At 35.6% G+C, this 9388-nt stretch overlaps 1 protein-coding gene across 1 annotated transcript; it reads right to left on the bottom strand.

The window, feature by feature from the left end:
• Positions 1-251: 251 nt before the first annotated feature.
• FGB (fibrinogen beta chain) lies at positions 252-8343 on the bottom strand. The gene is made up of 9 exons (XM_025874348.2): positions 8213-8343; positions 7972-7992; positions 4988-5179; positions 4333-4516; positions 3163-3390; positions 2505-2618; positions 2008-2133; positions 1519-1804; positions 252-651 (listed from the first exon to the last, which is right to left on the bottom strand). The coding sequence occupies exons 1-9, from the start codon at positions 8282-8284 to the stop codon at positions 420-422; spliced, it is 1455 nt and encodes a 484-aa protein (XP_025730133.1). The 5' UTR covers positions 8285-8343; the 3' UTR covers positions 252-419.
• Between the last annotated feature and the right edge of the window lie 1045 nt (positions 8344-9388).

The following is a 9388-nucleotide window of genomic DNA, read 5'->3' as shown; positions in this document are numbered from 1 at the left end:
AAATAAGAATACATTAATTTATTGTAACAGAGACTGGTTTAATTAATAAATCTTTTTGAAAGTTTTTTTGTGTGTGACAGATCTTACATAAATAAATAGTCTTTAAAGTGGACTTTTGAACAAGGACAGAAAATTCCTCTTCCTAATTTGAAACTTTCTACAATCAACTGAAATTGAAATTATGAACACTGTCCATAATTATTGTTTCAGTTAGTTCTCAGTGAGATAATACAAATGAAGAATACAAAAGAAACTCATGTGCCATTTTAATGTCATTTCGCCTAAATACTTTTCCCAAAAAGTCACACTCACAACCTTTTGATAGCTTCAGAGGGATACAGTGTGTGAAAGAATATTCCAATGACATAATATACAAAAATGTGTTACATATAGAAGAATAAAAATTTATGTTTTGGGGGTTATTGCCGTGGGAAGAAGGGTCTGATCTTCATAGACATCTTCTTCATTGAATACCAGGACCCCTTCCAGTTCATCCATACCACTCCATCATCTGTGCCATGTTTTGCCATGTCCCAGCTGTAATGTCCGCCCCAATAGTACCTGCCATTTGGATTGGCTGCATGGCATCTATTATACCACCATCCACCGCCATCTTCTTTAGAACACTGTTTTCTGGAATCTGTAGTTATCCTGAAAGGAAATGTTTGGGGTTATTAGAACTGCAGTGCTGTTGAGTTAATTCTTCGCAAAATACCCACAGAAGAGTGCCATGCACAGTACTCTTTCACTCAGGTTTTATAAGTAAAATCAAACTAAAACACAAAAGGCCTCCTCTGCCCTATAGCAAGAAAGAGAGAGAACTGGGCCTGGTGACAAGGTCATCTGCATTTGTTTCTTTAAACTGACAAGTCAGCTTTCAGCTCCTTTAGTATTAGAGAACCCTGGAAAACAAAATGAAGGTTCTAATATACTATACCTTAGAATATACCGACAGAGAAACTTATCTAAATGCTCACTACACAGAAGGTAACTGTGCTCTCGTTCCAGTTCCATCTTTTATCATTGTATGACCTTGGGTAAGTTACTTTGTCTCTCTGAACTTCATCCATCAAGTGAGGATAATAATGACAAGCTTATAGCAGAAATGGTTTAGAAAGTGACACATGAAGAGCTTAGTATTGTGGCTAGGGCCGAGGAAGCACCCAAGAAATGACAGTTATCAATAACATGAGCTGCCATTGAGGATCCCAATCACAACATTCGTAGTGGCTTTTAAAGCAGGGGTGGGGCGCCTGGGTGGCTCAGTTGGTTAAGCGACTGCCTTCGGCTCAGGTCATGATCCTGGAGTCCCGGGATCCAGTCCCACGTCAGGCTCCCTGCTCAGCGGGGAGTCTGCTTCTCCCTCTGACCTTCTTCCCTCTCATGCTCTCTATCTCTCATTCTCTCTCTCTCCCTCTCAAATAAATAAATAAAATCTTTAAAAAAAAAAAAAAAGAACCTTTCTTTAAAAAAAAATAAAAATAAAAATAAAGCAGGGGTGAAAGACATCATACATACCAGCCATCGTTGTCCCTGTCATACGTGCTGAAGTACATGCCGTTGTGAATGGTCATAGTTTGATTCTCTCCAGCCAGTTGAGAAGCTCCCTCTATGAGGGCATTGCCAGCTGTTCCCTTATATTTGCTCACAGAGAGTTGGTATTTGTTGGCCTCATTCTGCACAGTGAATCCTCCATAGAGGGCCTTCACCTTGTCACCTTTCCAGTCCTCCATTTCAATCAAAAGTTCCGTGGGTCCCATGTTGGTAAGCTGGCTAATTTTATCATTTCCAAGCCAATACTCACCTAAAGGAAAAATAAAATTAAGTCTCTCCAAAAACAACACCTCTGGAAATTAAAAACTGCCTTCCTTCCCTTATCTTTAGTTTTCACAATCTTTTTGTAAACTCTTCTTAACCTCCTAAAAACAGACTCTCAGCACTATAGTTTTTAAATGGAAATAAAAAAATTTTCCAATGGGATAATTTATTTTGATTTCCCGTTTTTACCTGGTAGACCACAGTATTTTTTCCCATCGGCATTGGTTGCAATATTTCCAAATCCTTGTTTATACGGATCCCATTTCCTGCCAAAGTCAACACTACCATCTTGACGGTTCTGAATTACTGTCCATCCTTTGGTTGAAAGAAACAAAAATGGCACATATTCACCAATAACAAATAATCTCACTTTGGGGAGAATGTCTGAATTCCTCACCTATTTAATTTATTTTATGCCCACCTATGTTAAGTGCTTCAAAATGGATACAATAAGGAAATGAATATGAAAGGAAAACTTAAAATCTTTGGAGATCTCAAGTGCTTTATCTTACCCCCAAATTGTGAATTGTGAATCACAGGTATTTTATAACCTTTAAAATATAAAAAAATAAAATCCAAGTCAAATGGCTCATTGTTAGGTGTATTAAAGCTAGGTCTTATTTCTTAGCATTGTATGGTTTCAAAACAATTACAGCATAATAGGTGAACAACTATGGAATACTTACCTCCACTCTCTGTGGTCATATCACAGTATACTCTGTATGGTGTGAGAGAACTGTGAGGCTGAATGAGATACATTTCAGATGTTTCACCTCCATTCCTGATAATTTCCTCACATTCTGCAAACATAAGATAACATATGTTCAAGGAACAACAACATAACTCCTTGATCTTTAGTCATCAATTTTATAAGATAACTGATGACACAGATTATTGATGAATGTTTTATTTAAGACATTTGAGAATAAATTATAGAAACCAAATCATCCTTTTACTAAAAATCAAACTCAGTTTTGAGTTCTATTTCCCAAGGGGATGAAACAAGCCCTTCTCCACCTTTTATGTCCTAGGATATACATAACCTGCCAGAACACATGGGATGGAGAAACTCCTACGCCCACCCATGCTTCTGCCACCTACCCAAGCAAACACACGCATTAGCCAGGTGGAGAGACCACCATTGTTACACTACATCCTATTCATCAAACACTGGCGAATACATTAGGCTAAGTCAGAACACAGCATGCTTAGGGATATCTTCATGATGTGCTCTTATGTCATTAGGATTGGTTGGGGAAGAGCCACTAAGCTTTTTGAAGTTCTCTTATTTTTAGAGAGTATTTGTTCTGGAACCCTCTAGAAATACGTTTATTAACTAGTTACCTTTGCCAGACACCACAGGAATATTGCAACTGACTGTGCATGGGGTGCGGCAGTATTCCATCTGAGCTGAGACATCAGATTCTAATTTTTGTATTTTGCTTCTCAGGTTTTCCAGGATTGAACGGAGTACACGAAGGTTTGTTGGGACATTGTTGTTCACAGTCTCCTCTATATATAATTGGTGCTTTTCCAGCTCTGAGGAGTACTCGTCTACTGCATTTTCATTATCTGGAAAAATGAAATTATGAAGGAATGGTAAGCATTTTCTCCCAATAAAAAACCTACAGGTATTCAACCATACAGTTGTGATTTTGATTTTCTGAGAATAAGTTAATAGACACAGAGTTACTGTCAGGCAATCATGAATCATGACATGTAGTTGTACTAGAGAAAATTATTTCACCTGTGACATATACAAATTAACATAAAGTCTAGCTACTATACTAGTAACTTACCTTAGGTGTAAGCTAAAAATTATGCCTAATAATAAATACAAAACGTTCTTTATTTCTCTGGTGAGGAAAAGAGGAGAAAGCAGTGTTTAGGCCTTCCATCTCAGAAGTTCAACATCATATGGATTGGATACACTTGATTTACTTATTCATCTCACATAAGTACAGTAGAGCCTTGAAATTTACAAGAAGAATGTCATGATACCTTTGAAAAATGTCCAAATTTTGATAAGCTACTCACTGAGATGCCTATGCCAGGCTTACTCACTAGCTGATTCCTAACCACCCACCCAATAGCACTCAACATTCAGATCTCAAGATTCAAAGATTTGGTAGCGCTATCTGCAATACCATTGAGTACATCATAGATTACCCTCTTATATTCAAAACCTGAAGTATTAAATCTATAAATGCTAAATTTGACTCTGAATATTGTCTCCTGATTCACAAATTTCTTATAGAATGAAAATAAGGACTCATGGTGAATTTTTCATAGAAATTGATTCTAGCTGAGAAGAAGTGCTGAATGGTACTTATATGGCAAGCTGCAGGTAAAGGTGGCTATGTGAGAACCTTAGGGTAATCAGGCTCATACTGAAAGCAATAGGATGTTATTTAGGCTAATCTAGAAGTGTTGATCTCAGAATCATGCATTCCCATGCATTTCAAGAAGTTCCAATTTTGTAGCAGTATCAAACATAAAACACAGGATATCTACCTATTATTTGTTTCTGCCTGTTTTTCCACATCTCTTTTAGCAGAGTTATATACTGAAAGGTGCTAGCAGAGGACTGGGACACGGACTCCACATTGTTATTTAACTCTTCTATACTTTTTCTGACTGGCCTTTCCTGTTTTACCAAAGTATCTTGCAACTGACATCCTGTAGGACACAACACTCCCTGCAAACAAAGAAAATAGCACGCATTAGATAAAGGATTCAGATTATGGGTATTTGTGAAAATAGTACACGGTGAAAATTCAATGATATCATTAGCCAATATAACAACTTGTAATTTGATTTTCTGTATATAGGTCCAGAAATTCTAGAGACCTCAACATATTCCTATGAAGATTAAAATTAGTCCTTAGCATAGAATAAATAAAATTGGACTATGAAAATTTTACCACCTGAACAAATGAGGTGGGCAAAATACAAAATTAAGAATAATTTTTACAATTTTGGGCTCAGACTAAAGAAGACTAGAAAGGAACGCTTAACCCAAGGCCCAGTAAGTTTTGTAGTTATGTCCAAAATAAAGAAACAAAATAATGATGATGATGTGGGTCAAGACAACATTAGGAAGCCATGATGAAGATAAGCATTCTCTGCATGGGAGACCCATCACGACAAGAAACATCAGTGCACCCACCAGGTCTGGGTCAGCATGAAGACAGCCCCCAGCATCAGGAGCTTTTCTTTCTATTTTCTTTTGGCCAGCCGCTGTTTTTGGTGGACGAGGCCGATAGCCACCTCCACTGATGGGAGGTGGGGCAGGTCTTAGGCTGGGAGCCTCTTCCCTCTTCTTGTCAAGGGGCCGGTGACCACGGGCATTCACAGTGGGCTTCAGGGAACCAGGCAGAAATAAAATGTAAAAGTGTTATCAAAGATTTGACACGTAACTATTCCAATACACTCAATTTTTTTAAAGATTTTTATTTATTTATTTCACAGAGAGAGAGAGACAGTGAAAGAGGGAACACAAGCAGGGGGAGTGGGAGAGGGAGAAGCGGGCTTCCCGCCAAGTAGGGAGCCCGATGCGGGGCTCGATCCAAGGACCCTGGAATCATGACCTGAACCAAAGGCAGACGCTTAATGACTGAGCCACCCAGGTGCCCCTCCAATACACTCTATTTATAATTTAGGCTATCACACAATTAATGGTTTGCTTAAGGTCCATCAGCTGGCTAGTCATTGTTCTTAAATCAATAGGCTGCTTAGGTCTCCTCAGTAACAATAGAAAGAAAAACTGCATGAAAAGCTATTGCCCCAGAGGGAGTTTTGTTAAAAAGAAGCCTTAAAATAAAGCTACATCAGATTGTGAATAGTAAGGACCTTAGATTCCTGATACCTATACAATGGAATACATAAAATAGTAAGGCATCTATGCTGTCAGGAGGAATAAATATTCTCAGGCCATCCAGATTACTAAATGCCTGTAATCATTGTTCATTATTTTCCCACTTTCAGTTTTTATGAATTGATTAATTTGCCTAACTCCTATATAACAATATTTAAGAGGCAATACAGATTTATTCAAAGTGAAATTTACTTGGGATTTATTTGTAATAAGACAATCTTTGACTCTAGCGTGTTTGGAGAGGAATAAGGTACTCTGGAGCCAGACTGCTTGGATTCAAATCTTGACCCTACCACTTACTAGCTACAAAATCTTGGGCAAGTTATGGTATCTGTGCTCCAGTTTCCTTATCTGTAAAAGAGGGATAATAACAGTATCTGCTGTATAAGATGATTGTAAAGATTAAACGACTTCACATGTGACACCCTCCAAAGAGCCCGGGCACCTAGTAAGTACTCACTATTTCTATTGCAATAACACATAATAGGTACTACAGTTCAAAAGGCTTCTCCACTAATTCCAATCTTATTCTTATTTTATATCCACGAAATTATTGCTTAAACCATTCTCTTGAAATTTCCTACATGATTTCTTTATCAAACACCATAATTTTCTCATATCTAAAATAATTCTCAAGGTATGCGGTTAAAATTATTTGCTAACTTAAAATATATTACATTGAAAGATAATGAAGTGGAAAATATGCAATGCAACATAAAAGTGTTGGCTGGGATTAACTAGATTGTCCTTCAGTCTTTGTTAGCAATTACACTTTATTTATTTTTTTATTTATTTATTGAGAGAGAGAGAGAATGGTAGAAAGCACGAGAGAGAGGAAGGTCAGAGGGAGAAGCAGACTCCCCGCTGAGCAGGGAGCCCGATGCGGGACTCGATCCCGGGACTCCAGGATCATGACCTGAGCCTAAGGCAGTCGTTTAACCAACTGAGCCACCCAGGCGCCCCCACTTTTTTTTAAATTACACTAATTACAAATTAACAAATGACTAGATGTGAAGCAGAAGCTAAACCCTCCAGCTATTCCATGAGCCTAGAAGTCAGGCAATGACTCTATTTTGAATTTTACTGTCATTTATTCATTAAGTTATAATAATATTTAACATTTAGTGAGAGAGTGCAAAGCTTCCAACCCAGGCAATTTGGCTCCAGATCTCCCTGCTTCGTCACTATAGTATTGGGATATGTGTAATTGTAATAAAAATAATAACGTGTTAGGAGTTGGGGAAAATATACATATTTCATGTGGTCCTGGTCTGTTCTACCAGGAATTTTATGAAATGTGCCTCATCTTTTATTGCAAATCAAATTACAGTAGAAGAAAAATATTTTCTTTCTATTTCATAGTGCCATTAGTTAGCATTGATGGTCTAGCTTTACCAGAGAAAGGGGAATTAAAAATATTTAAAGAAATTCTGTGGATATTTAGGTTCATGAAGATCACTTAGTGAAAAAACAAAAACTAGAAAATCCATTTGGGAGCCTAAACTAGTAAACTATCTCTGTAAGGATTAGCTGGTGAGTAGAAATGTAAAAGTGCTTAGCCAAGTATTTGTAAAAGTTTACTCTTACACATTCTTTACATTCTTCTTACCTAATGCAATTAACCAACTATCTTTTTATCTGTATGGTTTGATAATTAAAACAACTTAGCTTTCCTTCAAATTCAACAAATGATCTGAACAAATCACTTCCTTCAAGTATTATTGTATACTCTTTATTTCTAGTGTGACAGACTATGTTATATACAAGAAATTTGATCATGATTCATTTGAGAATAAAATTAAAATCCTTTAAGTATTTATCTCCCTAAATACATTTCTATATTTTTGTTATCTTCAAACCAAGAGAAATAAATCAGCAAAGATAGTAGTTGATGAAAAACTGTTCCACAAATGAATAAATTATACTGAGCTATGTGTTTCATAACTATTAATAACAATAAACACTACTTACGATTTAGATTTTCTCACTTGAAAAAACCCAATTACTTCATTTTATATCACTGTACTTGGTCTATTCTGCTTTTAGATTAGTTTACAATTTCCATTCATAAGTCACCAGTAATTTCAAGAGATATATATTACTCTCCTTCACCAAAGAGTAATCTATCACAGCTTTTTTTCTCTTAGAATACTGCTTTTTCATTATTTTAGAGTCCACAAAATTCTCAGATTTGTCCTCATAATTGTAATAACATATTGCTAGAATTAAATGAAAATCACAGTACTCAGGATAACAAGTGAGAAAAACAATCTTACCGCAGCTCTGTCTCTTTCATCCTGGGAAAATAAAGGTAAGAAACCAGAAAACAAGAAATTATTATTTTGTTTTTATGTAAGAAATACTATGTAACATTCTTTAAATAAAATGGGTCCCTGAGATCAACAATTGCATTTCATAACTAAAATCGAGGTTAATTTCATTAAGATATTCATATGATTACACTTATATTTTATATTAATAATATTAGTAATAATATAATAAGTTTAAAATAGTCACCAAATAGTCATAATATTGAGCTTGTGACTTAACAATAAAAACACACAATAATAGCAATAATAGATTCTTCATGGTTTTAAATTTTTGGAAGTTCCAAGAAACCGTCCTTTGCTTGTGGACTTCACTGAGAGATCTTCAATCCTATATATAGCTGAGTCCTTTGTTACATAGCACTTTAGAAATGGTTACCTTCCTTAGTTAATATTTAACGCTTTGGTTCACTTGTTGGCTGAACCATTTTATCACTTAAGCAACATCTTCCCAGCAAGACTTATTTACTTGTCATACAACTATTCTCTGTTGGCTGAATTTAGAAACACCACAGTTCTTAAGTGGACATTACGAGGAAAAATTAGGACATTCCTCAAAGAAGTGTGTATTACCTTTCCAGTAAATTAGTGTAGATGCTGCACAGGCTCACAAAGAATGTGTGAAGAAATAAACATTTTTCATCTAAGCACAAAAATTTGGACCTACTCACAAGGAATCCACTAAAACTGTGAATTCACAAAAAGTATAGCACAAACGTTTATGCTTTGAGGCAATCATGTAATTAAGTTTTAAGAGGCCAATACATTAAGAATAATATTATATCACAATGTGTTTAAACTTTCTTTTAGACATTGATCAGAATAGGAAAATTAATAACTCATGCCTTATACTCTGATAGACAAACATCAAAAGGAAAAATGTCAACTTCTCTTTTTGCTCTCACTTCTTTCCACAGTTTGTCCTTTAGTAATATAAGTTAAAGTGTTCAGAAAATTCCAAACAACTGTTGAAATAATTAAAAGAGCACAGATTCCTAAATCAAAATCATTATTATTGTGATTGGGACACATAATTAACATTTATTTTTATATTACATTATATATATATATTTTACAGTATATTATATTGTTTATAAAGACAATGTTATTTTACCATTAGTGAAGCCTTCATACATCTATTTCAAATAGAGGCTCAGACACTAAATGTGGTCCATTTCCTATCATTATTTCCTGTAAGCCACCAAATCCCTCTCTCATTTTTTTATTTATTTGTTGCAATCTGGATTAGCAACTCCTACAAGAATCAATGGGGAACTCAAAGTCAACAACACTAATAAATCCCAGAAAGTGTATTGCTTTATAGCATTTTTTGTGTGTGCGTATGTGTGTGTTGAGTAGGGAAAGT

Source organism: Callorhinus ursinus, unplaced genomic scaffold (assembly GCF_003265705.2).
Source record: "Callorhinus ursinus isolate GAN/ISIS: 27379988/994484 unplaced genomic scaffold, GSC_fseal_2.0 scaffold4, whole genome shotgun sequence".
In the NCBI taxonomy this organism is placed as follows: domain Eukaryota; kingdom Metazoa; phylum Chordata; class Mammalia; order Carnivora; family Otariidae; genus Callorhinus; species Callorhinus ursinus.
Note: the sequence above shows the minus strand (reverse complement) of the source record. Positions and strands in the feature narration are given on the sequence as shown.